Source organism: Corvus moneduloides, chromosome 3 (genome assembly GCF_009650955.1).
Source record: "Corvus moneduloides isolate bCorMon1 chromosome 3, bCorMon1.pri, whole genome shotgun sequence".
Lineage (NCBI taxonomy): Eukaryota > Metazoa > Chordata > Aves > Passeriformes > Corvidae > Corvus > Corvus moneduloides.
This window is the reverse complement of record NC_045478.1, coordinates 61,145,959-61,173,459: the sequence shown is the minus strand read 5'-3', so window position 1 is coordinate 61,173,459 and position 27,501 is coordinate 61,145,959. Positions and strand designations below refer to the sequence as shown.

The following is a 27,501-nucleotide window of genomic DNA, read 5'->3' as shown; positions in this document are numbered from 1 at the left end:
TGAGGTCTGGGGGTGTGGAGCGAGAGTCGTTTCCTTTGGGTATTTAGGCTTTTTTCTTCTCATTTTTCCCCTCTAGTGCTTTGAAATAAGAGACTAGGCCAGTGCTCTGAAAGTCTGCAGAATGTGACTTGGACTGTGACAACTCATCCAAATGAATGAGCAGGTTAGTGGTCTTAATGTAGCCCCTTTGAGGGGTCCTAGAGAAATAGCTGTGCCATGCTTCCACAGTCCAGGGTACTGGCTGGTTCTGGCCATTCTACCTTTGCAGCAAGCCTTTGGTTTTTCAGCACATTGCCTGACTGAGCAAGCTCTCTAATTTACAGCTGGTAGGAAACCCTACAGCACATGACCTAGTCCCTAAATCTGTACATGAAAACAGAACTTGAAGAAATTTTGTTTTCTAATAAATACAACTTTGAGTATGTTGTATGCTGGTGAGACCTGGTGAGCTCCAGAGGTCCTTTCCATCCTGAGCAGTTCTGTGTAAACGGCGTGGATAGGGCCAGAATCTGTACCAGATCTGAGTGTATGGTTTAGGTGAATATTTAAACTCTAAAATATTTTTATTACAAAAAATATAGACTTAAAATGTGCTGATTCTATACTGGAGTCCTCACCTCTATTGAAGATGTATTCTTTTAAAAAAAATCTATTTGCGGGGCTGGGCACTGGCATTTAAATAAATTATATAGAATTTAAAGCATATGCTTGAACTTTTGAGTCCAGCATTTAAATTTATAAATCTTGGGAGAGGTTTTTTTGTTTTCTGTTTTTTTTTTTTTTTTTACATCTGTCATGTACATCTTTCCACATAGTAAACACCTTCATCTTCAATTGGCAGTGGGCTGCGGGGAGCAGGATTTGCTCTGTTTGTATGGTGGGATGCTGTGGAGTGCTCTGGCCAGCCCTTGGCTTGATGGCATGATGGCAAATGTCTGCAGTGAGTCAAACTGGATCCAGTGCTGATCGTGTCTGAATGGTCCCCAGACGTTGGTTTCAAGATCCAGGCGAGGTTTTCTTCAATCCTGCTGCAGCAGATGGCTGTAAACATTTCTGTAGCTGTTCAGGCTCAAGTAAAGCTGGTTGAGGCAATGTGAAATTCTAGGTCAAAAGGTGAAATGCTGCTAAATTTAAGATTCAAGTTTATGTAGATGAGTAAATGGTTACTTGGACTGTTTCCATTTCAGTTGCACTAAGTAAGGTATGGCTCTTCCAGCATGTCTCCCTGCCACAGCCACTTCACAGGAGTTATGAAGAAGGTCCTCCCCAAACATGTTTTCCGAAGTATGCAAGCCTAATTGCTCCTGTGCATCCAGGCTTGTCTCTATAAATGTTTGGATTTGGCTCTGTAGGTTCACTTTATCATCCCTTATACAGGATTAAACAGTGTATTCTCCTGCCAGTTTCTTCCTACCACTTGTCTTCAAACAGTGGAAAAACCTGAGCATTAGAGATGTTTGGGGTAAGAATCCATTCGCAAATACACAAATATATTTGATGGGATCCTCTCACTGGGAGAGAGTGAGGTTTTGGGGCTTTTTTTTTTTTTGTCAAAGCTTAAAGGGACAAAACTGGAATACCAGCAGAAAAGCGGTGGTTTAAATCATGTTTAAAGGAATCGTTTTTGCACACAAGTACTCCTTCCCCAAGCCCGGTGTTGGATGAGGATGCTGCTAGTCCTTTCTGAAGGGACAGAAAAACAGACTCTCTGTCTTTTAAACAGCTTGTGAAACTCTTGGTTTGATAATTGCAGCTTGTCTGCACAGCTCCCAGATGTGTTTAAATCATACTGGGTATAACCCTTCCATTTCTGCTTCCAGGCTGGTGTGTGGTTTGTTTGTTGCTGAGTAACTGCAGTTGTGGGATAGAGATGTCCAAATTTAGCAAAGGTGAGGTTATCTATTGCAGTGACCTGCTGCAGAGGAGGCACGTACGAGGAGGACTCAGTAAATACAGGAATGTGAGCCTGGAGCCTCCCCCCTCTCTGGGCTCCGTGGCAATTGCTGCCACCCTGCTGATCCCCTGCAGTTGCTATAGGTGATGCCAGGCACAAGCTCAATGTAAGATCTTCTTCCTGTCTCTGGGGATCTGGTAATCCATACTGTGAGGAAGAATTGATGGGAAACAGTTTACAACATCTTGCTATGAACTGGCTCTTGGTCATCTCCAGTAGCATTAACTTTCCAAGTGCATTATTATCTCAGAAGCTATTTTAGACTTCTCTTTTTTTAAACTGATGACATTTTTCACTTGCTGGTCATCTCTTTATCTACTATTTCTTAGTAACACTTCAATGCACTGTGCTGATTTAGTGTATCTCTTTAATACCAAATTAGTATTAAAAGTTCCCTTTTCAGCAGCAATTTGCAGTTAAACATACTTTTATATATAGCTTTTATATATAGCCTTCTTCAAAACTGTTGGTGCTAAGTTATATATCGTTCCACTTAAAGGAATTTTTTATGTGAGATTTAGTGAAATTATTTGTCAGACTCACCTTGATTTACAACTGCTTTCATACAGGTCTGTCCCAAAAGAGCCAACTTGATTCCTATGCTTTGTTCCTTCATTTACCATCTTCATAGTTTTTCTTCTTTTATTATTTTTCATTTTCCACATACTATCGAGAATTAAATAACTTGGATACTTGGTTATTACCAACAAACTGAGATTTAAAGTCTGCCAGACTTTCAGTAGTTCAAGATGCAGAATTAGATACAGGTTTCATCCTGGACAAACAAGCTTTTGCCAGGTATTAATGTCTGACACTGAATGATAGTGGTTGAACATTCTAAACACAGGGGAAAAAATCAACCCCTGTATGGCACTGATGTGAAGGGCTTGTTTCATTAAACTGCCACCTCAGGCTAATGTAATAAAGAGCAGATTGGTGTTAGATGTTGGTTTTGTTGCTCTCCCCAGAAACCTCCCTCAGGGAGAGTTCATTTACCTCCAACACTTGAAAAAAAGCAACAGGTTGGCAAATATAACTTTTTCTGCCTGCAATGGAGACACCAAAGTGATCCAGATGAGCTGGAGCCATGTGGGAATAGGTGCAGCACACAAGCACAGAACCAGCAAATACAGGGACGTTGTCTCCTTGCAGAGATTCTGTCTGACTGAAGGCTGTGTAGGGGATGGGCTGCTGCCCCAAGTCAGACATTCTCCCCTCTCAGGTTTCCCCTTGAGCTTTTCCTCAAAAAAGAAACTGGAAGGAAATACCCTGGAGTTCTTATATAGTTCTTATAGTTCAGCATGTACATAATACATGTTTTGTACAAATACAGCCATAATTGTATTTTTCTGGAGAATAAACATAAACTCTGTGTATGATAAGAACATGCAGGGGCTGTGTTATATGGGCAACTAACAGGCTGTATCCTGAAAAGCTGAAACTCTTCTTTGGCATTAGGAATCTAACTTTGACCAGATGTTGATGGTAATTGAGTTGAAATAGCATGATGGAAATCGCCCAGTGGGAAACAATTTAGCTTTTAACATGTCATAACTTAAACCTTGATTTAGTGTATTGCATAGAAGTGGGCATGACTTGTATTTGATACATCCTCTTTTTTATTAGTACTCTGCGAAGTGAAGCTCTTAAGGTGCCTGTGGTGTGTGTGTGGGGGGGTGTATTCCAGCTCTGGGCTTCCTCAGTGCTACTTTTTCTGCTAACCTCTCAGCTCATAGGAGCACAGAACAGTTTACCTTGGAAGGGACCTGGAGATCACCCTGTGCAGGGTTGATTTTAAAAAGGTTTGTCAGGCTCTTGCCTGGTTGAGCCTGTGCTGATACATTTAGCTCCTCACAAACATTACTCAAAGGGCTTAAGTTAAAAAGTTTACTGGGGAAGCAAATACTGAAGATTTTACATAAAAGCTGCATGCACAAATAGATTCTTACTTGTGCTTGTGTCTATGTAATACATTACACTCAACCACATGGAGTAGGGAGCTATTATTATGACCACACTTGTGAAAATATTTGAATTTAGTTTACTTTACGTAAACACTCTGGCCTTAAATCCGCAGTGAATGGTAACATGTATAGCACAGCAGTCCTGTTCTCAGGACAAATGCCTGAAGGGACTTTCAGTGTTTCCATCCCAACCCTCTCAAGCAGGGGGCCATACCTTGGCCTTAAAATTTTTCTCTGAAGAAAATTCTATGAAAACCTGTATGTTCAAAGGGGTAAAACTACTCACCCTCCCTCACTACCCTAGCAATTCAGTGGAGGGGAGAGTTTGCATATGCTTCCCACACTCACCGCTGGCTGATTGGGTGGCTGTCAGCAGGGTGGACCCAGGGGTCACTAAGAACAAACCTAGTGCTTGAGACCTGTTCCATGTGGGTAAGGTCCTGGCTGAAACATTTCAGAGAAGCTAAGAAGCTGTTTGGAAATCTAGCCATGAGAAGCATGTTAAAAACCCAGTACTAATGCAAACCACATGGCTGAGACTTCATTTAGCTATTTAGAAAACAGGAGCACAGTACAGTACATGCCTGCAATGCTCGATTTCTTCCCCCACCTTCCCCATTTTATTAATTCCTGCCCCTGCAGGAAGGATGCTTTCTGCTGTGTTATGGCCTCATGATTTAACACCTTTAATTCCTGGAGCTTTTGCATTGCTTGTGTTTGAATCCTACCTTGAGAAGCCCACAGATAATATTCTTGTACCTGACACTACTTCACACAAATCCAGCTGACAGCTGAGAATGGAAAGTGTCCAACTGACCCTTGCATCTGGTCCAGCCTTTCATGTCAAGGACCAAAGGCAACAGCAGTATATTTTGGGACCAAGACAGGATCTTAGCCTAGTGTGTCCTTCCCCAAGCACAAACCAACTTCAAAAGGACTGTACTGACAGAGAAGACCCATGGACAATGCTCCAGTGCATGGCCCTTTGTGGCAACAGCCACACACAAACACTTTCCTGGGTTCTGGGAAGGCAGGTAAGAGTCCCATGCTCTGCTCACATTTGGCACTTCACCACAACATGGCTGAGCTCCTCTCTTTCCTTGGCACAGCTGTGTTTAGCTGGAGATATGGGCATGACAAGACTAAGTGGCTTATGAGGAATTAAAAAAAAAAAAAAAAAGTCACCATTTAAGTAGACAAGATCAGAGAGAGAGCGAGAGAGAGAACAATATTAAATAATGGATGTATTTTATTAATGAATTCAGACAGGCACCACTTGTGCAAACTAAATGCTAGCACACAGACTTTATTTTCATGCTCATGGCAACTGAAATTCTCGAAACTTGACTTTTAAACTACAAATGAAGAAACTGTTGCATGTATTCTGAAGTATTTCAATGTCATTACAGAATTAGTTCAGCAGTAGCAATAACAAAGTATTCAGTCACTACAAAAAGCAGATCTTCTGATAATAAACAACTGCATGGTGCTAAACACACTTCAGCAGACGCAGGGAGAAGCTTGGCAAGCTGCCTTATAAAGCTGTGGTTCTGCCATGTGACGACATTGCTCAGAGTAGATCCAAAGGTGGGAGTCCCACAGCCGCAGTCGCATCCATGTAACAAGTACACCTACCAGTAAGACTGAACTTAAAAGTTTTCATGTTAAACTCTTTGGGATGAAGGCCTCAGAATCAGGGTGGCCCCAGGGAAGATATTGTGGCAGTTTCTGCAGCTCAGCTGGTGGCCAATAGCTCAATCCCTTTGGATCATGACAAAGAACCAAAAATGCAGTAGCTTGAGAGATTTTGGAGCTAGTTAACTAGATGGGGTGCGGGAAAAGCTACAACAAAACACAAGTGGGCCATTTCAGCTTTCCTAAAGCTAGCTAAACAATATATCAAATCCTGTGCACATGACAGTAGAAAAATTACAGGATGTTTGTCAACTCTCAACTAAATGAGCTGGAATGGTGTTTTAGGGAGAGACTGATGGGTCAGATAAATGGTCCCAGTGCGTGTGGCCTGAAGGGATAATATGGAGACAACACTATAGAAGCTATCAAACAGCAGTTTGAGATGACTTATAAAACTTGTTGCTCAAACATCCACATCCATACAGAAGCTTCACAGGCAATCAGCTAGTGCCACATTTAGTATGCCACACTGCATAGGGACAATTCCAGTGCACCTGCAGGGGAACCACAGTGACTCCTAGAAAGGCACGATTATGTATTTTCTGAACTTCTCTGGACAAAATGGAGGGAAAAACGTCATTATTTTTCTTGTAAGGAAACTACTAGGAAACCTAGGTCTTGAAACCACACTTACTTTCTTCCAAAACTCTTTGGCTATTTCTCAACTAGATAGATCAGTGTGTGCAAGGCTAATTTACAACACTGTTGTGTGTATGAATAGCATTGAGTTGTATTTTGTGGCACAATTTAATAGAAAATATAAGAAATCTCTCTTCCCAGCAGCTCTGAGAGCTTGAGTCTTACTTTCTACTTACCATGTTTGTCATGCCCCAGTGTAATTAAAGCACCCACAGTCTGGGCTGTTATGAGCTCTATCATCTAGTAAGGATAAAATATTAAATTGCTCTAGTTTTTACGTTTAAATTTATCTTCACAGCAATCCCCACGGTGCTGGAGGACCATGCTATGAATAGCACTGAAATGGAGTCAGCAGACCTTTCCATGCTCCTCCAAGGAAGGCACAGACAATTAATTGTCCCCAGTTTGCTCTACTGTCCATAATTATAGTTTTGAGTTTATAAATAACGAAGCATGATTTTAAAAACCAAAACAAACCCCTCAATTACTACAGAGTTCCTGAGATAATTAAGTCTCCAAATGTGGCTCTGTAGAAGGGAACCAAGGCTACACTGCAAAAGCCCATAACATGCAGATGTGCGTAAGCAGAGCAAAGCGACAGGATGGAAAACGTCATCAGGAAAATAAACTCTCTCATCATTATTTCACCGCTTTTTACCTAAAAAAACAATGGCCTATTGTCTCGATTCACCCTATTGTTCTGTCGCATTTTTTGTTATTGAAGGAACCAACAGTCAGTCAGCGAGAGTTTCCTGAGGAGTAGCAGCTTGGAAAGTTAAAGGCAGTATCCTGTGCCTAAGGCTTGTTTTGCTACAGGTTTAGGAAAAACCAGGAAAATAAAGTTACTGAGACAAATTAAAGCACATGGTTTGCAATTCAATTTGTTTGAATACCCCCTTCAAATGGAAATGCCCTCCACGTTTACAAGTATGGTCGTTAAAACCTGTAAAATGAAGCAGAAACAAGCTGTGCCCTGTTGCATCCCTGCTTGATGGACATTCCTCTGTTGTTACTGGGCCGTTGTGTACTGTCAGGGAAAAACTCTAGGTCGGGAGCCAGCACAGCAGGAGGCTTCATTAGCCATGAACGGGAGCAAAACAGTGCTTCAGAAGGAGCAGTGCCCTGTCTGAACAACCAGCTTCGCCACAACAAGCACATAATCAACCGGACAGCCTGTAACACATGCTTCGGATAAAGACAGACCTATGGATACAAGACAGCTATGGCTTAAGTGTTTCAAAAGATCTTTGCCCAACAAGGAAACAAATTATACATTAAAAACCTTTTACAAAATACATGCTCTGTTCTTTCTCTGTTTAATATCTTCCTTGCTTGAAGCTTGGCTGTTGCCCAAATGCATCCAGAGCAACACTTGATGATAACTCAAAAATGTGCAGTTAATCTGTGTGTAGTTTCAGCTCTTGAATGCCAGGAGCAAAAGTGTACTTTTCAGAGAGAAATAGGCTTGGTCACACTGCATAATCATGTTTATGCAAGTTTTTAGATAGCCAAGATAAAGGAAATACTTCTGTACACTCCTTTGAGAAAAGACAAAAACTCTGAGTTGAAAAACTGCTCTTTTTCAATGTCATTTTATCCACAAACAAGCGTAAGCCCCAGTAGAGAGCTTCCTGCATGACAGCGAGTAAAACTTCAGCTTGCTGGGTTGGGGTTTTTTGGTTTTTTTAACCTTACAGCTATATTTCATCATAAAAACTAGTTTGAAGAAAGAGTAAACTTTTGCTCTTTGGTCTATCTTGACATTCCTCCAGAGACACATTACAGGAATATTTCAGATTCATTTTTTGTCTCTTACTTGCAGGAAACAGGAAAGTTGCAGTTCTTAATTTTCAGGCTTCTGAAATGACAAAGATAAGAAATTTATACATTGAAACAAGATATCTTTGCTTTCTTTAAAGAAACAAAAAAGGCATCACAACCTAAAATGAGTGCTTCAGTGAAATGGGATATTTTTGCCTTAACCATAATTAACAAAAATGTATAGTTATGCCATATGCACCTCCTGTTTATTATCTGTGTAGCCCTACTAGGTGAGAAACAAAAATCTGTACTCGTATTCCAGCATGATACAGGCTTCAGACTGCACATTACTGTAGTAATTGCTGCTGACTGAAAGTCAATACTGTGGAATGAGACTGGAATGAGACTAAAAGAAGTAATTTTTTTGTTCATAGGATCAGTTTTGTGGATGCAAAGGAAAGGTCTTAAAACACTTTTTATTCATATCTGAATAAATTAAGATGAAAACATCTAACAAATAGTTTGTAATTTTAGAACATCAGTTTTGGTGTCCTGCCCTCATGGACTTCTTTATGGCCATGAAGATGCTCAAAGGCAGAGCTCTGGGGGCAGCAAAGTGTTCATGCTGTGTATTAAAATCATTCCAATGCTCTGCCAGTTTTGAAGAGGACAAGAATGAGAGAATACATCAGACACCGTGGATTGTGGCAGTCCTACGAAATCACAACCAACTGAGCAGGACAATTTCCCCCCATTACCATCAACCCAGATACTCAGAGAACCAAACTGGCACAGTAAGAGCAGGCACCTACTGCCACTGATTAAATTAGAGGGATCCTTAGAACTCACAAGGGTCCTTAACAGACTTTACTTGTGCAGGTCCAGTTTGTGACTTCCCCTCACTGTGCAAATATTACTTCTTTTTTTTTTTTTCTTTAAATTTCTTCCTTTTGGCAGACTTGTCTCCATGTAAGTCTTATTCTGACTGGTGCTTTCTACAGACAGCTCCTAAGGAAACAATTTCCACTTTCTCAGTGTATGAGTTGGGCAGTATAATTTAAATAGGACAGTGGCCAGTGATGAAGGACTAGCCAAATTCCTTTCGGTTAATTTCTGTGTACTAATGTTTCATTTTTTTGATAGATCGTGTGGCTCCTACAGAGAGACTGCAATATTGTGTGTCCATATGTTGGCTATTTGTCAACAGAGAAAAACAGAGTTGACTTTTATGATAAGGTTTTTGCTTCTATGACTTTTAGAGCATATTCAAATGACTGGTGTGAAGTGGTAGAGAAAAATCAGAGTGGCTAATGATACCCAGTGTTTCAGCTCAGCCAGAGCCTCACAGAGCATCCCGAGAAGCAGGAACTTCTGCCTGTATGTCTTTTGCAGGTCTGATGAAGATATGCATTGCAGAGGAGGATATTAACTGCACAATAAAACAACTGTTCTCAGCTCTGCAGGCATGTTTATAATGAAACATCTGCAGCTCTTCCACAAATCTCTAAATATTTTTCAATTAAAATGTCTTAAAGATCTGAATCAGTACTAATGAGCTGGCACAACACCATATTATTAGTAATATTACATCATACACTAAAATGCTGAAGAATTCAAATTAAATAAAAAAATCCCTCAATCTGCCATCACAGAAACAAACCCACAAAGATCTCAAAGTGTAGTATCACCTACAGTGTGGGTTCACTTCAGTGAATGTGTGAAAACAAAGGATGCTACAAAACTTCTCTACAGAAAGTTGGGAGTAAAGACTACATGGGAATATTATTTCTCTCTTTTTCCAAAATTAGCAATGTACAAATCTAGCACATGAACCAGATGAACTTTAGAGCTAATGAACACTTGACTACCTTGTGTGGTGCTCACTGGGTATTACCACAGTCTCAAGGCATTTATTTAGATTGTTAAAGGTAGGAACACAGGTATGTGCCTATATTGATGAAAAATATATATGATCAAGCTGGTTTTTTCTTTAAAGGCTTAAACTTAATGAATCATTGGATATGTGTGTTATTTCCTACCTGACTCTTATGCTTCCATGACTTCATTAGCATTTCTTTTTACATCTGACAAAACACCATCACTGACTAAAAGCCAAGTTTAACATTTTCATTTCATGCACAGCTTCCAATGAAAGGCCTTCACAGCTGGAATGGAGTATTTTGTCTGCTTAATTACTGTTGTTCTTCCAATCTCATCAGTCCCTGGTTTGGATGGATTTGTGTAAGACTAGGCAATAAACACCCAATTAAGCAGGCTATGTGAATCTGTATATAGATTTTACATTAGGATTCTACAGTAATTTCAAATGATTCAGAAGCAATTACATGGCTGACACATGATGAATCAATATGTATGCATGAAGCTGTCAGACATACCATGTGTATCAGTAACAAAAATGGGATATATGCCAAGGAGTGGTATGTGTAACACTACCCAGCCACAGAATATTCAGGCATGGTTTGCATACAGAGCAGTAATTAACCTGCATGCAGGTTAACTTTCAAGCTAAGTGCTTTTTACTTGTCTTGACTGGCACACACAAACTGGCAGAATCTGCTCTCACCAGATGTGAATCTTGTGGCATTCACATGTGGGCAAGTGAACAGTTCACTTGGTCTGGTTGGGTTGTGCAAACCTCTCCCCTCCTCCAAACAATCCATCAAAACACAGAAACAGAAAATGAAAGCCCTTTCTCTCAATCCACGGTAGGCAAGGATTGCTAAAGCAGGGCTGAAGCACCTGGGCACATCTACCTCAAAGCTGTGGCTGATCTGGGGTCCCATCACAGTCCTGTTGGCTCACAGTAATAGTGTTGTTCTGTCTTAAAAAAGAAAAACCTTTTTGCTCTCCAGACCAATCTATTGGGGCAGAGAGCTAAGTGATGAAAGAAGAGAATCCCATCACAGGCACACATGGTTTGTTTCAGTCAGGGTTACATTCTCTCTTACTCCACTTATTATGTTAAAAGGTTAAAATGGAGTAGCATGAAATATTTTCATAACATCTTGTATTTTTAAGTGAGGAACATGTGCTGCACAAAATTAAAGCAGGACACCAAGAAGATTAAGTACTTAGAGAAGGGGAGGGGGTGGTGGGGGAACTGCAACCTTCGAGGAAAAGGGAGAGAATCCAGCATGAAAAAAAAAGGCTAAGAGGACAGCTTTGTATTCCTGAAATGCTTATTACCATTTGAGACAGACGACAGCAGTTATGAAAACAAAACATGAAAAAACAAAGCAGAGCTCATGAACAAACTGAGAAGTATCTTCCCTGATATCTACGTGATGACACACACACTGCCATGTGACTGTAGTATCAAAGAGTACTTCTTTTGAGGTGAGTAAGCTGGCATGGTTTCTTCAGACTGGCTTTTTTCCACAGCCAAGAGTGGTACAGTTGCAGAGCTGGCTCCTCCTGATGCCAAATTGACAGTGCCAGGAAATCCAAAAGGCACCGTTAGTGGACACCAGCAAAGTGCCAGTCACCATTCAGCAAATGAGAAACCCATGTGATAAAGTGCACATTATGAAATATACCCCCAAAGTGTGTGAAATCCTTACTGAAACTAGAGCCTAGATAAACTCCTGACAACCTTTCTTATACACATACTAGGGACAAACATCCTCCCTCGAGCTGGAACAGGAAAATAAAGGCTGTTGACCGACCTGAATTTGGACGTCACTCTCAAAACAATCCTTTCACTTGCTCTGTGATGGGGTCAAGGTCAATGTCATAGAAGCACGGCCTTGTGGGCAGTCCTGGCATGGTGCTCATCTGTAGAAACAAACACATTCAGTTATACTCCTGCACCTGTAAGCAGATAATCAGTCTAGCCTTGCATGTAAACCTTAGATTAAGAGAAAGGCTGGATTGTTCAACACAGGCTCCACTACAGATGTGATCTTTACCACATTTTCTGTTAAAAAAGTCAAACTTGGTACTTCTTTAATGAATTTTTAAGTATGAGCTTCTAAGACAAGAAAGAGAAAACAAAAGCCACAAAATACAGGCTAGCACAGCAACCTAAGAATAAATTCTGTAACAAAATGAACACCCTTTGAGATTTGCTTGTTCCTCAAAATATTTATCCAGAACATTTATCCATTTTTATCTCCTGAAAAAAAAAAAATCACACAGCAAAGGGCAAAGATGTAATTGTCTGAATTTACCTGGTGATATGAATGTACTGCACTCAGACCTCTCCCACAGAAAACCAGAATACAGAGGCAGAATTAATCACAACGCTTACCTAATGTCAGGAGCAAATTGCAATAGTTCTACTAAACATACAGGAATTACAGTTGAATCCTAATTTAGTAGTTAGAATTAACAGGTTGAGATACAAAGCTAAAGCAACCCAATTATCTCAAACTGCATAATTAAGATCCTGATCTAGCATAAGACACTAGCATCTGCATACTTTTAAACATCTCAGTAGTTTCATGGAGTTAAATTACACAGTTACCTACAGGTCTGCTCAGGCTACTTACACTATTATTTCAAACTGGCATTTTTAGCAGCAATTAAAGGCACATGACTGACATGGAAATCTTGAGGTGCTGGTCCAAAATAGCTTAAATCCCTTTAAAACAGAGGTTTGCCAATTTCCTAACTCCCTGCCTCAGGACTCCTTGCTTCTCCCTTGCAAAGGAGATGTCTGGAGAGCAGGTATGGCAGAATAATGTTGTTTTTTGATCTGCTTCATTTTCTCCTGTTTCAGCCCCTTAATCCAGGAAGGGCTTCCCCATTCCCAGAGCCACCACTGGCACAGGGTAAAGGCTGTGCCTGTGGGGCAGTTTTAAAACAGGGCCAGTTTGGATCAACTTGGGTCACTTTGGATTCACACCCTGAATATCTCACTGTATTTCCACTAATTCAAGGAACTCTAAAAATAGCATTTGGGCTTAATGACTCCTTAAACTCTTCTGATATCTTACCCTTGTAAGTGGAGAAAGTGGAGAATGGCCCTGCTATAATAGGCCCTATATTAATACTTAAATTGATGAAAGACCTTACCATCTCTGAAAACAAACCTGGAATTCAACTTAGCTTGACTGTTTGTTGGCTGAGAGTCTTTAAGCATTAAAACTTATTTGCTAGATTTTGAGGAACAAACTTTTCACTGGGGCAAGTCAGCAGAGTTCATTAAAACTGGTACTTAACCTGACCACAGGAGGTAACCTTCAAACATGGCTGTGTAGAAAAAAAAAATTACACTGGCTTGAGTACAAGAAACACTCCAAACACAATAACATACATAAAAGGTCAGATTTGGGTATGTCTTCATGCTGAAAAGGGACAGTTTCACCCGGGGAACCCCTAGGATGATTCCCCCTTGGAGCTGGCTCTGGCACTCATCTTACTGCAACCAACCTTATTCAACACACTGAACTGATGTCAATGCATGTTTTTGTGGCCAGGGTTGGTAGGTTAGGTAGGAACTAAATCTGGGTTAGGTAGGAACTAAATCTGCTTATCAGATGACCAGATCAGCACCAGGCCTCAGGCTGCACCAGGGGAGCAGCCAGAGTACACTGTGGCCAGCCATCACCTCCAGCTCTCCAGCAGAGAGCTCAGAGCCAGTCAACTTCCTCCCTCTATCCACCCTAATTCCCCAAGAAGCACAGCTCAGCTACAGTGTTTTCTCTGGCCAAAGGCAAGCTCCAACAGGATAATTGTCCTGGAAAGAGGAAAAACTTATGACCACCATCCTAGCTGCTCCAGAGTGCCAGACTTACAGACTCCCCTCGCTCTGGGTCGGACTGTGTTTGATTCTGTCAACCTGATAAGCTGCACATTCATTGCGAGGGTCAGGATCTCCCTTACGCTTCAGCTTTGCTCCGAACACTCATGTAATGACTCAATCATGGGAATACAAGCAAAATGTAAGACCCCTCCAGCACAGTCCTGTTTACTCCAGAGAAAGAATGCTGCTGCCATTTCAGAGGTTAATCCCACACTGAGAAGGGGGAAAGGTGCCTGGGGGGCTCGGTACTGGTGCAGCCCTCATCTCCCTTGAGATCTAGCTCAGAGGAAAAACAATGCAACAAGCTCTTCTAGTGGCTCAGTACATTTCCTCTGTTTTTAAATATAGTCCTTCCTGATGTTTTGTTATCGTACGTAGTAGGATTAAAAGACAAAACTGTCAGTTTGCATTGACCGAACCCTGCCTCTGACTGCGTTACATCATTTATTGGCCGACACTGCCTTGTATGTAACTAAGTGCTAAAACACCTTGCTACTATTCTTTACCCATTGGCCACAGTAGTTGGACTACTACATCATTAGGGTTACTTAATTATTTTCCGTCTCAGATTCTTTCCAGTTTCTAAGTTAATGTTTGACAAGGAACTGCCTTAAGGAATTACATCTCACTGGGAGGGGAATGAACAAATTGCCAAAGACAACTTTCTGGTTACTTTATGTATGGGAGTTCAACATCTGAAAGTAAACTCCCAAATTCCAAGTTATTTTTTACTTTTTTTTTTTTTTAAATATAGCTAATTGAGAGGAGTTTTTCTTTGTTTTTAATTTTTTTTTTTTTAAAAAAGAAATATTAAATACAAGTCCTACATATGTATTTTGTACTTTGGACTTGTTTTTTTCTTTCACAGGCACACTTCTACACCAGTATAACTCTACTGTATTAACTAATGAAAAACTATTACATTTAAAAAAATGCAAATATTGAACCAGTTTATTGCTGGTTTGGGAAATACAACTATTCTCATATTGAAAAATGAATTCAACAAAAGGGAATAGGCTCATTTGAATTAAAACCACTGCTGCATAAAATGAAGTACAAGGCAAAAAAAAAAGCCTCCAGAAGAAACACTTTGGGACAAATACTTAGGTGAATTGCAGACTGAAAATAAACTATGTACTGTCATTTTTCCTATGGCCCAGACTTTCAAACAGGCAAAGCTATGTAGATTTATGATCATTACTCTCTGGTCTCATTATCTGGACACACAGAGGTAACATGAAGAAGAATCTATCCCTTTTTCATTACTTCAAGGTCAATAGGAGGAGATGGCTGGCTGGCTGAGGAGATTACTACTGATTATACCCTCTCTAGCCCTCCACTTCTCTCCTTCAATCACAAAGGCAGGAAAGAAAAGAGGGCTCAGTCTGCTGCAAGGCTGCAGCGAGGCTTCACCTGACTGGCTTTCCACATGGTCACAGGCTCAGGATGATCCTCTTCCCCTCTCACCATTTTCCATGATGCTGAATGAAGGCATTAATGAGTGAGTTCACAGGCTGGTCTTTACTCCAGCAGGCATGATCTAGAGGCATTCCTCTCCCTGACCTCAGCCACCAGAGCCCAGATTTTTGTGCATGGAGGGGGAAAGTCAACCACCCTGTGGCTGTAGCACATACTGTACCGGCACAGTGCAGAGCAGACTATCTCCACCTCTCCAAGGCTTTCTGAGGTAACTACTCACTAAAAACTACTCCAGTTCTAAAACTTGAAAAAAGGAGAGTGAACAACGAAAGAGAAAATATGCTTAAAATGTAAATCACTTTGGTAATTGGCAGGTATGTACAGCACGAGAAAAACCCACAGAAATTTATAGCCATACAGCAGCTTGCTGGGCATCTCATAAAATATCCATTCTCTATATATTGCCCAGAGATCAGCACAACTCTCCACGCTAATGTAACAACATTTGGGTTATAGATGGGTAGCTGTGCAACATTGCACAGCATGGCTGTGAGAAAGAACAGCGTAGGAAGCAGAGAATGACAGCACATTATCCACTGAAAATCACAAACTGGATTTAGATAGCTGAAATAATCAGTACTTAATTCGAACAAAACTGCTACTATCAGACTTTTCCTGGGAGAAGGAAAATATAAAGCATAAGCTTGGTACCCCAAGGCTTAATGCAACTCATATGAATGCTTTATGCAGGGAAAAAAGAAAAAAGAAGTTATACAAGTAATTTAGGAATTAATAGGAACTAGTTTTGTGGGAACAGACCATTTTATCTACAAACTGTGCAACTGTCCCTACATCCATGAGAGCGAATCAACTGCAGAAAGATGATGTGATAAATACAATGCTATTTGTTACTACGGCTCTCTGTGTTTAGGAGGCAAGAGCAGCAAGTCTTACAGTCAGCTTATCCTAAGGATCATTTATGCTCCTGGAAATGCACAGCTGGTGAGAGATAAAGTACAGTTTTAGTTAAGAATGCCTGAAGGCTACTGTTATATTAGGCATTTATGATCCTCCAGAAGTTTACTTACATGACTGAACAAAAAAACCACAATGAGCTTCCTTACAAATGGAGAATGCCAGTTATTTTCAAGGAAGTCATATGAAAGTGCTGCTCCACACCCTCTCCACAAACGCATCCACTGTTACTGGAAGAGTGACTGAGTTTCATTTAAATTACAGTTATGTGTTGACTTGTAATTTTAGTTCGCCATAAGAGCTACATAACAGTTGGACACAGTCAAGCACCAAGACTCTGCTAGCCAGGTTTGTTATGGTCCCAAGAGGAACTATGCTGCTTAGCTTCCTTTTTTTATCATACAAATACCTATCAGTGGTTGACACATCTTGCCTTCAAGTGTGTATCCATCCATATATGTATCTACATTTTTTTAAATTTATCTGTATGAAAAGATCCTAATAGAACATGAGATTGACTTGACAGGGTCAGCACAATGGCACGATTTGCAAAACAGATGGTCCTGAGGACCACATCCAACTCATGTTTAGTGTCTTTTTCACCTATAAGACAAGAAGTGTCTGTTTTACAGGCATAACATGGTTTCCGTTGAAGAGAGAAAGAAAACCAGAGGAATCTGTACTTACATAAAGTATGGCAAACAACTGATTAGAAAATACTGAAAAATCAGCAAATAGCTTATTGAGGAAACCTCCCTATTCTGTGTCTTATGGAATTAATACTGTGTTTGACAAGAAATGCAAGTAACTTGCATTATTTAATTGTATCTTTTTGTTAATTAAACAAGCTATGACAACTCACAACCATTTCAAACTTGAAATACTGCAGAAAGCAGATGTTGTTTCTCAAGAGAATCCAGCATGCACATGACTGCGGATAACTCCTCAATAAAATCTGATGGGATGAATTGCACATCCCACACTCCCTCAGCAAGAAACAATACAAGAGGAAACTCAAGAGATTTATAAATAGTGCTGTAAACCTGTATGCATTATGGTCATCGTGCCAGAACTTGTTGGAATCCTGAGGCACGGCATGAAGGAGCTACACTTCAGGGTTTCAATAATGTTTCCTAGTGTGAGTTAGAGCTCTGGAAGACAGATCCACCACCAGAAATTTGCTCCCCTCCAGTGCATCTGTCAGTCTCAGGGCATGTAAAGGTGAATGGAAGAATTTTCTGAAGAAATCCTTGCAGGTCTCCAGTCCTGCCTGCCTTTAGGTGCGCTTTATCTTGAGTGCCAATTATTCCCACTTACACGTGTGGTGCTGGCCACAGACTGGAAGCTGGCGCCTGGGGAATTGCATCCATGGAGCAGGAGAGAGAGATTAACAGTCACCTCACTGCACTGCATGGCTGGAGAAGCGTGTGCAGAACTTTTTACTGGATCCCTCATGGTCTCTGCACTCTCCATTTTAAACCTATACTTGGAAATATTTCGTGAGACTATCCATGCAATGAAGGCAGTGGGTAGGACTACAGCACTCTGAAGCATGTGACTGTACAAACACTTCCAGTGAGCAGTCACTTATTTCATCTTCAAAATGGAGTGTCCTACAGGACACAGAGGCACTCGGTGTGCACTGAAAAGGGTGCAGAAAAATTAGGCAGCGTATACTAAGTATCTCCAGGATCAGCTTGAAGTTTGTTCCACAGAACTGGAAAATTCCTCCAATCTGCAGAGCTCTATCACTTCAAAGGCAGCTCAGGTTTTGAATGATGGAAAAAAATAAAATTACATGAAAATAACAAAAGAGAATAGTTAAGAAAACAGCATTTTTTCCCCCCATAATTACAAGAAAAACATCAGAACAAAATGGCCAAAACAAAACATGCACAATATAGTTTTCATCTCATCCACCCGCCATGTATTACAGAGGGGAACAATACCATACCGAAGCCTGAACTGATGCTCAAGTGACCTTTCACCACCTCTTAAAAGCAAACAAACCTCCAAATCTCATATTAGGAAAAGGAGATACACAATGGAGGCAAGCTTGTGCTTCCTCCAAAAAATATCAACCTTTACAAACTAATAAATTCAGCTTTGGAAATGGCAATGTATTTTAAAAATTTACTTTAATAGCTACATAATGTTTAAGAAAATATTATCTCATTGTTTTTCGTTGCCTGAAGATAACAAGGGTTTCTAAAAGCAGCTAACCAATGATTTTTAGTCAGTGTTTCAATAATGGCTTACTTGTAAGTTTTAATGAAATTCTGCCAAACCTGATGATGACCACAGGAGTTAGGGAGAGTGAAGATCATATTTCCTTCTCAGGAAATCTTTAACAAAAAAGGATCTTGTTGCAATGTCTAAGAACAACCACAGCAAGAAACTCAACACATTAGCAACTTTCAAAATGGTTAAAATAATGTTTGAAAAGATGCTGATGCTATCCCGACATATGCTGTAGTATTCCTTGCAATAAACAGCACTTTTTCACTGGCATATTGACTGATATCAGGTGTAGAAGTCCATCTGGCATCAATTATTGTATTATAATTGCCTCTTACTTTGATGTTTTACACATTCTTGGCAATTGTTCAATTTTTGTGAAAGGATTTACAACAACAAAATGCATGGACATTGCTCCTCTGCTCTCAGCATCTGGATGAAGTTACAAAAGTACTGAATATTGATTATACAATCCTAGTTGGCCTTGCTGCCAGGTGCTCAAGTTAGGCAGAAGCAACTTGTGCCCTGCTACATGCTCTGAAGGATTACCAGGACCCAACGAATTAGTCATCTTGAGTGGAAATGATCTGAACCCAAAAGTGATCTCCTGGGTACCCTAGGGAAAAATCAAAACCCACATAATAGTCCACATCTGTCCAGTACAGCTTTTGGAGAGATCTGTGGGTGCATATCCCAAAGGAAGAAAGGGTTTTCTTGGTGAATCAGTCAGTGTAATACCACTGGAACTCAAATGCTGCTATTAGTGATGTGCTGAAGCACCAAAGACCCAAAAAAGAGATTTTCCTAGCTATTAAATAAAATATTTAGGAATAGATGTAATCTGTACAAGAATGAGCGATTTCCCCAATTAAGTAAAATATTTATGACTCACATATATGACTGCAGTTCCTCTTGGCAGAGTTCTCTCAACGCATTTTCATCTTAGAATTTATAAAACTACACTTGAAGCAGAAGAAAATGGTCCCCGTGATAACAGCATAGTGGAAACAATATATTAAATTTTAATTGAAAAATACACCTCTCTGAGGTAGCACGTTAGATGGTGTTAGTCGAGTGCACTATATTCTATACAATCCACAACACACCATGTTTCACAGAGTATTCTGCCCTACACAGGGTTATTGATAAACAAAATGCTACAAAAATGAAAGCTACGAAACCCAACTTAACCAAACAAACCCTCAAAAAAACAACCATTCATGAGGGAAATGAAGGGGGAGAGAAAAAAATGAGAACTACAAATTCCAGGTGACTTGTTCCAAAACATTTCCTTCATCCCAGCCCACTCAAATCCATTTGCAGAAGTAATTGCTCCCTTGACCAAGGCCTACATCCTGATTTTCTTTTTCCCCCTGGGCTTTAAACAGAACCCCTGGCAGAGGACTCTTGCTCACTGCCTCTTGTACAAAATCACCTCCTCATGCAGAAGAAATCCTTCCCTGCAGCTCAGTCCTGATGTCAGATGCTCCCAGGGCTGTTCCCATTCTTGAAAAGTGTCCAGTATATCAGACAGTGCTGGAAACATGCCTCTGAAGGAATAAATCCAGAGGATAAAGGCATTTTTCTCAAGGGCTGTTTCAGCAACAGGAATATTTAAAGCATCTGATGTTCATGGGTACATAATTCTCCTGCTTTGTTCAGTGTTCGGGTCTCCTGGTAAAGAGGAGGTGTCCAAACTGTGCCAGCAGCTCAGTTTCTGCTGAAAATAGAGCAAGTTTTGTGGTATTTGGAGGGGAGAGGTCTTGGGTGACCCATCTCAGCTGCCTTGTATTTGCTCAGGGACAGGGCACCGTTCATTTCCTCTGAAACCTGTTTATTTTGTAGCAAGTGTTTCTTTGGAAGTGCTGTTCTGCAAACCCTGGGAGCAAGTCCCACTTTGTGCTGCTGATCTTCACAATGACATTTTGGTTAAAAGCTTCATAGCTTTGAGAAAACCTCAATTACAGCCCAGGAACTGGAGATGGTGGCAGCAGTAGACTATGTGAAGCAAATGTGTGTGCTCAACATGCAAAAGACTTTACCCTTCTCAGCACACCATGCTAGAAGAACATCAGGAGCATCATCCAATCATTTCATGGCAAATTACAATGTGGAAAAATCCAAAAAGATTGTATAACTGTGGTGAGTAAAAGCACATAAAACTGCTGCCATACCAGCCGTCTTGGTTACAATTAACGGGATCCACTGATACTGAGTAAGTAAAGTTTCCTAGGAAATGTCGTATCAGGCAAAGATGATGTGTGTGTGTGTATAAATATGGGAAGAAGTGCTTCTAAAGAACATAAAGGTATTATAGCAAAGGACTCCTTAAAAATTAATTCTTTTTAACTGTTAAATTGCCAAACTGGCTTGGTCTCATTACTTGATTTAAACTAAGTGCCAGTGATGACCTTTATAATACCAAATAATACCAAAGGGTATCAGATTTTTGGAAACCACCTCAAAACAACAGAAGTGGAAAGAAGTGGAAGAGGAGGTGACTATACTTTGCTAATCCCATCTAAGCAGATACAAGCTAGTTTTCAGGACTGGGAAACAATAAAAGCTAGGATGTACACTTCACAGGTGCAGTTCAGCTTTCTGGTCTGTAGATATCATGGGAAGTGTCAGAAAGAAGAGCCTGGGAAGCTTGTCCCCAAAGAATGATCAACTGTGGTGGGCACCAACAGCATCAGTCACTATCACTGTACTGTCATCATGTACAAACCTTGACTTGTGAGCATCTCTAACCTCGTTAGTTCAAGTTTCTATATCTACTTTATCAAGTCACTCGTTTGGAGAAACAAATTATTTTCTCTTTGTATCACTTAATATACATTATTTTGTGACAGACTGAGGCAAACAAGAAATAGACAAATCAAAGAAGCACCTTATATTGTAATTTTGGATGTGGGTGCTTTCTAACCCTACAGAGTTTCACCCCATTGCTTTCCAGACAAATTAGTGCTTTGATATGCGTGGTCAATGCCATCTTAGCTGCACTGAGGAATTCAAAAACTTTTCCTTTCTGTTTGGTCCTAACCCAGGAAGTTCAGAATGGATCCAGCTTTGATGGATACAAGGACACCAAATTATTAAATTGTCTGTGTAAATCAGATATTCTGAGTCACAATTCCGTCACGGAACTCTGGCAATACACACTGTTCAATACAGTGTGTCCTCTAGAATCACACCAGAATGTACTGTGGTCCCCACTGACAAGGAACAAAATAGAAAAAAAGAAGGGTATTACTTAGATCAGCAATTTCCCTCCTCTAGTCTATCGAACCACTATTTTAAGAAGTCTTCACAAAGCTGCAAATAAAAGCAGGCCTTGAATAACCTGTGCTGGAGCTCACACTTCTCCTGGAAAATGGAGGAACATAGAAATGCTTTGGAAAAGGCTGAAAGCTACTGACTTGTGATGAACTCAAGCATTCAGAAGAGCCAGCTCCTTTGTAAGCCATCTTAACAGCACTAATAGCTGTAAGGAGAACAGAAAAAATTCTAGCCATGAATGTGGGACTTAAGTCTCTTATGGCAGTACTGATTTTCAAAGTTTCTCTAAGAAGATATTAAAACCCTAGTTTCTGTTCACTGATAGAGAACCACGCGTTAACAAGCTGTCAAGACAGATTTAGTTGTCAAAGGAAATCAAACAAAAGTTTGTTAACTGATAGAGAGCACAGTCTTTATCCTACAAATGTATATCCTTCCATAATATAATAAAGATTTATGTATTTTTCTTATAAATAAAATTATTATCAAAGTACTTACACACATGAATTAAATACTTCAAGTACACCTGGGAAATAAATAAAATAAGATCTCCCATTTAAATTGTTAGATAGGAAGCAGAGAAGGTTAAATGATTTGCCAAAAGGAGCTGAGGTGCTGCCAGGTTAATGGAACTTGAAATTGGTAACTGATTCTTGTCTTAGTCTCATATAACTGAAATTCAAAAAAAACACTGCATGAAACATCTTCTTCTATTACATAATGAATGTTGTATCAGCATTTTTATACAACTTTCCCCATTTCTCACAATTTGTTCTCTATGAACTTGCAGTAAGTCACTTCCCTAACCACAGTTTTTATAATAAAACAAGGGATAACAATATACTCACAAAAGCAACAGAAGTGTTGTTAAACCATCTAATTAAAATCAACTCTATTTGGAAACACATTTTTTCAGTCTGAAGAACAAACCAACCCCCAAACAGATGTTTTGTGGGTAGTTTTTTTCCCAAATGAAGCATATGAAAGGACAAAAAAAAAAAAGGGAAGGTAATGAACTTCTGCATCCCAACACAAGTTAGCACAACGCTTTTTTATCCTGACAAACATCTAGTACAGACACGGTCTATGGGAACTTCCTTTCAAGCACTAAAAAATTTGTAGAAGGGCCACCATCATGGAAAGTTTTTTGTGCACATACAGAGTAAATCCTAAAAAGACTAAAAAAAATAAAAAAGGTAACACAGAAATTAAAAACCAGTTCGAATATAATCTCTCTAATTCCAAAGTGAACAAACTAGCAGGCAAATCCATAAGCTTTATTTACTCTTATGGTATAGGCCCCCAGCTCTTCTTAATCAAAACAAAGCCAGTCTGTAATGAACTTTCATTTGTGTCAAAGAAATCATTTACAACTCCACTGCTCAGCCCAGGCATAACAAACACAACCCGTAACACATCCACTGATGTCCAGCCTTCTTCCTTTCCTCCTGGTGACCCCATGAATAAAGATGCCCCCAAGATGGCACACAAAACTCACCTGAAGAGCTGCAGTGCCCCAGCAGTGTGTTGATACCCACCTGCCTGGGCACTTTTCTTGAACAGAGGCTGCTGGTGAGCAAGAGTGCTCTCCCTTGAATGCAGCCATGGATCCTGCTGCAATCTCATCATCAGCATCCCCTCCAGCAACTGGAATTCATGTAGTCATTATCATTTGAAAATTATTTGTTTATTTGTAGGAAAAGGCTGCTTTATCTTAGCTTCCACATTGCATTTCTCAGACTGTGAGAATAAATACTGACTGTGAAGCTATTTTTAAATTGATTTTATTTCTGGGAAAGTTATCAAGAAATTTAGGTTTTTTCTTTCCCCCCCCCGCCCCTGAGAAAATTAGAGACAAAGAGCTTCACAAACTCAGAGGAAGCTTATTCGTGCTGTCACAAGCATGCCTTGATCCCATTCTGGACAGATTACCTGCAGAGTGCTTATTTTCCATGTCTACTCCCTGCATCACATCTTTACTACAGGTGCCAAATACAATGGCATTGATGTTCTTTCCTACAATCTGGAGCAGAGCTCTACAGTCAGCACAGCTCATTCAGGGTCTCAGACACAAAGGAAATCTGACATGTGCAGTGCCAGCAGCATGACGGTTCTCTCTGGTGCATACAGAAAAGGCTTTACTCTGCTCCCTGTGCACCACTTTATGTTCTCTCGCCTTTGTTTTCCTGCTGCTTTGCTGCAACTGTGCATGACCCTGCAGGACAGTGCAGAGCACGTCCCTGGCCATGGCTCAAATACAGGAATGAGAAAGAGTTGTCAAACCTAGAAGGAGGTGGGAAATATCTGTATCTACTTTGCTTTATTTGTTCGTGAAGCATCATCTTTTATCTTCCTTTCATTCAGTCTAGTAATAAGAGCTCCTCGTGCCCTGCTCCCTACACGCACGGAGCAGCAGGGCGTTGTGCAGGCACGGAGGGCTGGCGCAGTGTGATCAATGACCACAGAAGTTACACGCTTTAAATCAGCCAGAAGGCAGGCAGGGAGCGTGTTTGTCCCATGTCACAGCAAATGTGTGTGTCCCAGGGTTTTGTCTCGCGCACTGGCTGGTGCCAGATGCTGTACGGAGAAAACCTAAAACTATGGAGGTTGACAAAGCAGTCTCTGTCCAGCTGGGAGCTGATAGCTGAAGACCAACTGAATCCCTCAATGCTATGCTTAGCATTTTTTCCAAATTACTTACTTGTATTAATTACAACCCTGTATATTGTTGATGGCTATAACCTTTCAGAAGTCTTGTTAAATTCCTGGACTCAGTGGCTTTCCTGTGTTAATGACTTCCACATTTTAATCACATGTGAGAAAGTATTTCCTTCTTTTATAGAAGTATTAATGTAAATGCCTGGCAGCATCTCTTCACAGACTGAAAAGTATTTTTAAAGAAAAACTAGTTTCCAGGAAGTACGGAGGGGCTTCAGATAACCTTTAAATTATGCATAACACCACAGGGACATAATACAGGTATAAATACAAGTCTATGAAATTCACAAGACTTCAGATTTACAGATACAAATTCTATACGAACATGACAACATAAAAATTCTTGGCTTTCTCAGTAGTTCAAATATTAGAAACATGTTAACATGTCAAGAGTCTTAAAACTGTTTCTGTGAAGAATGATCCAAGACATTTTAATTAAATGGAGAGAAAGAAAGTGGTCAAGTTGCTAAAGAATATGAATCTTTTGCCAAATTGATTCAAGTATAACAGCAGAGCTCTGATAACATCCATTAGCTCTAAACACACATTTTATGTCAGCAAGTCTATGCAAAATATTATATGTCATACTGTGTGCAAGCAGCTATTTAAAACCCAGTTCAGTGTTTTGTTTTCAGAAGGGAATGGCCACATATTAATGTGCAGCTGTATCACAGTCTCTGTAGCGTTCTGCCTTCCAAGATTACTGTCTAGTTACCTACCAATTTAAATTTAAGCTGAAAAAGGTACTTTACATGAATTTAATTTTCGTGGGATCCAGGTTATAATGTAGAAGTAACCTGGGTTATGTATGCCTAACATACATGATAATCTTCACAACTGAAATATTTTCTCTTTCTTGTGAATAGGGTTCCGTTGCTCCTCCAGTTGTAACTTTTGAGTTTCAACAAGCCAGCTGAAGTGACTGCAATGTCACATGAATAAGGATCTTTACTTTTTTGTGGACCTGCTGGGATTACTGGGGAAGGTGACGAAAAGCCTGGCAGACACTGAAAGAACCAGCACAGCTCAGGAAGTAATTTCTGGGAGCAAATGTTTGTTCTAAGTGCATTTACAGATAGATGCTATACAAGGGGAAGCTGGCATTTAACAGGTAATGCACTCATCCATTTCACTGTCATTAAGGCTAGTATTAAAAATATATATAAAAAAAGAGGATTCAGAGAGAGAGAAAGGAAAACGATGACATACCCAGGGCACAACTCCAAATAACATAGGAGATGGTCTGTGACGTCCTTGTTACTCATTTCCTCTCGTAAGATTTTGACCCTTGCCTAACTCATCCTGATGTTTAAGGCTTATGGTCTCTTTGCTAGTGAAGACCCCTTAACAAGGAAACAAAAGGCAGCCCATCACACTGCTGTTCCGTCAGAGAGGGCTGAGGCAGGCAGGGCTGAGAGCCCAGGCTCCTCCCCAAGGCAGCACAGATTGACAGCTTCCAGAGCACAGGCACCTACACCCAAATTGCTGCCAAGAGGGCACGTCTGCAGCCCGTTTGACCACTCCCTGGTTCACCAAAGGACTGCACCAGTTTTAGGACTGACTACCAGCAAGAACAGCGGGATGTGGAGCAACTGCTGAGACAGACACTCTTGCCATCCCTTCCCTAGCTCTTGCTGCCCAAATACCTTGGTCACTTCTCAACCAGTTTCTGGACAACCACCTCTTTTTTTTGGAGTGATATACAAAACACTGAATATAGCAAACTGTAACCGCTGTGGAGCTGATTCACAAGTAAATCAGATGTTCACTCAGGGCACGGCCATCCTTCAGAGAGGCAGAGGCTGATACAGCTCCAGCAATATGATTTTCATTTGTAGACACATGTCTGTCAGAACCCTAAATCTCATACTGTATTACCTTTGTGACTGATACTATGTGGGTCTGGAAATAATCAAAGGGCAGTCAGTTGTCTTGAATTTGATAAAATGTAAGAATTTTTCTTACTCAAGTGTCAAAAAATATTAACATAACTTGTACTTTATAAAGTGGAAAGACTCCAAAACCAGGCAGTGTTCCATGTACCTGCAGTGATAAGTAGATGAATGGTTAGCTATAATACAGACCTATAAAAAACCAGAACTCCCTTGTAAGTTTCTTTTCCATCTGGGAGCACACTGCAATTCTCCATGAAAAATGCCAGCAGCAAACTGTCATGCTGAATTTTCCTCTACAGTACGTATTTGATTCTGAATCAATCCCACAGAGAACAGCAGACAACATCAAAACAAAAGTCTTTAATTGCCCCATAAAATGAAGATTACTTTAGACCCCTAAAAATGAACTTTTATGAGTATATCCCTGGAAAATGAAACCACTAGACATTACACTGCTGTTATCTGGGAATCATCTCATATACTACTATTTTTTTTTTTAACTGTACTGGAAATAATATTGAAAGGCCTACAAGAAGACACATTTTTGGATTATCATGGCTTTTGTGTCTGGGAAACAGAGTTTAGAACATACCTTTAATGAAATGGTCCATTTGGCCTAAGCAACCCAAGGAAAGAAAAAAGTTGCTTTCCCTTTAGAAAAATGTGATTTTAAATGTTTTCCAGTTGCAAAGTAAACGTAGGCTCAGCTAACATTCCAGAGCAGATTCAGTTTACCTAGAAAAAAAGCACTTCTATCCTGGAATATGACTGCTTGCAGCCATTCTGTTTAAATTTTGATGGTACCTCATTCCAGCATGACGTGCATCTGTGTGGTGGGTGTGTGTGTCTATATTCACCAGTTCTCCCATCATAGTCCTTCTTACCAGGGAGTAAAGCAAGTCTCTCAATTGTGCCCATTTTGTAAAGTGCATGTAAAGCATTAGGAAAAGGCATTTAAACAATTTGAAATGTTTGCTGACATTTCCTTCAGGAAAAGATGAAAGAAACTAAGAAAGGTCTTACTACAGACTCTGCAGCAGCACATTCAGGAAGCATGGTCACTGACTGACACAGCTTGCTCAACTACCAGGTTTCTTTTGCAGATGGCCTTTCTACATTCAAATTAGGGTAACATGCTGAATAAGCCAAGGGATGTGAGCTCTTGAAGACAGGGCACATTCACTAAAAGGTATTTTT

General features: G+C 40.2%; 1 protein-coding gene across 1 annotated transcript in view; it reads right to left on the bottom strand.

Annotated features, from left to right (window-relative positions):
• Positions 1-5,149: 5,149 nt before the first annotated feature.
• MTHFD1L (methylenetetrahydrofolate dehydrogenase (NADP+ dependent) 1 like) overlaps positions 5,150-27,501 on the bottom strand; it is a 148,600-nt gene continuing 126,248 nt past the window's right edge. Inside the window, exons 27-28 of the mRNA XM_032101848.1 lie at positions 11,700-11,808; positions 5,150-8,110 (exon numbers count right to left, since the gene is read on the bottom strand). Of these exons, the coding sequence (XP_031957739.1) occupies positions 11,719-11,808 (90 nt within the window). The 3' untranslated portion in view covers positions 5,150-8,110; positions 11,700-11,718. The remainder of the gene's footprint in view (positions 8,111-11,699; positions 11,809-27,501) is intronic.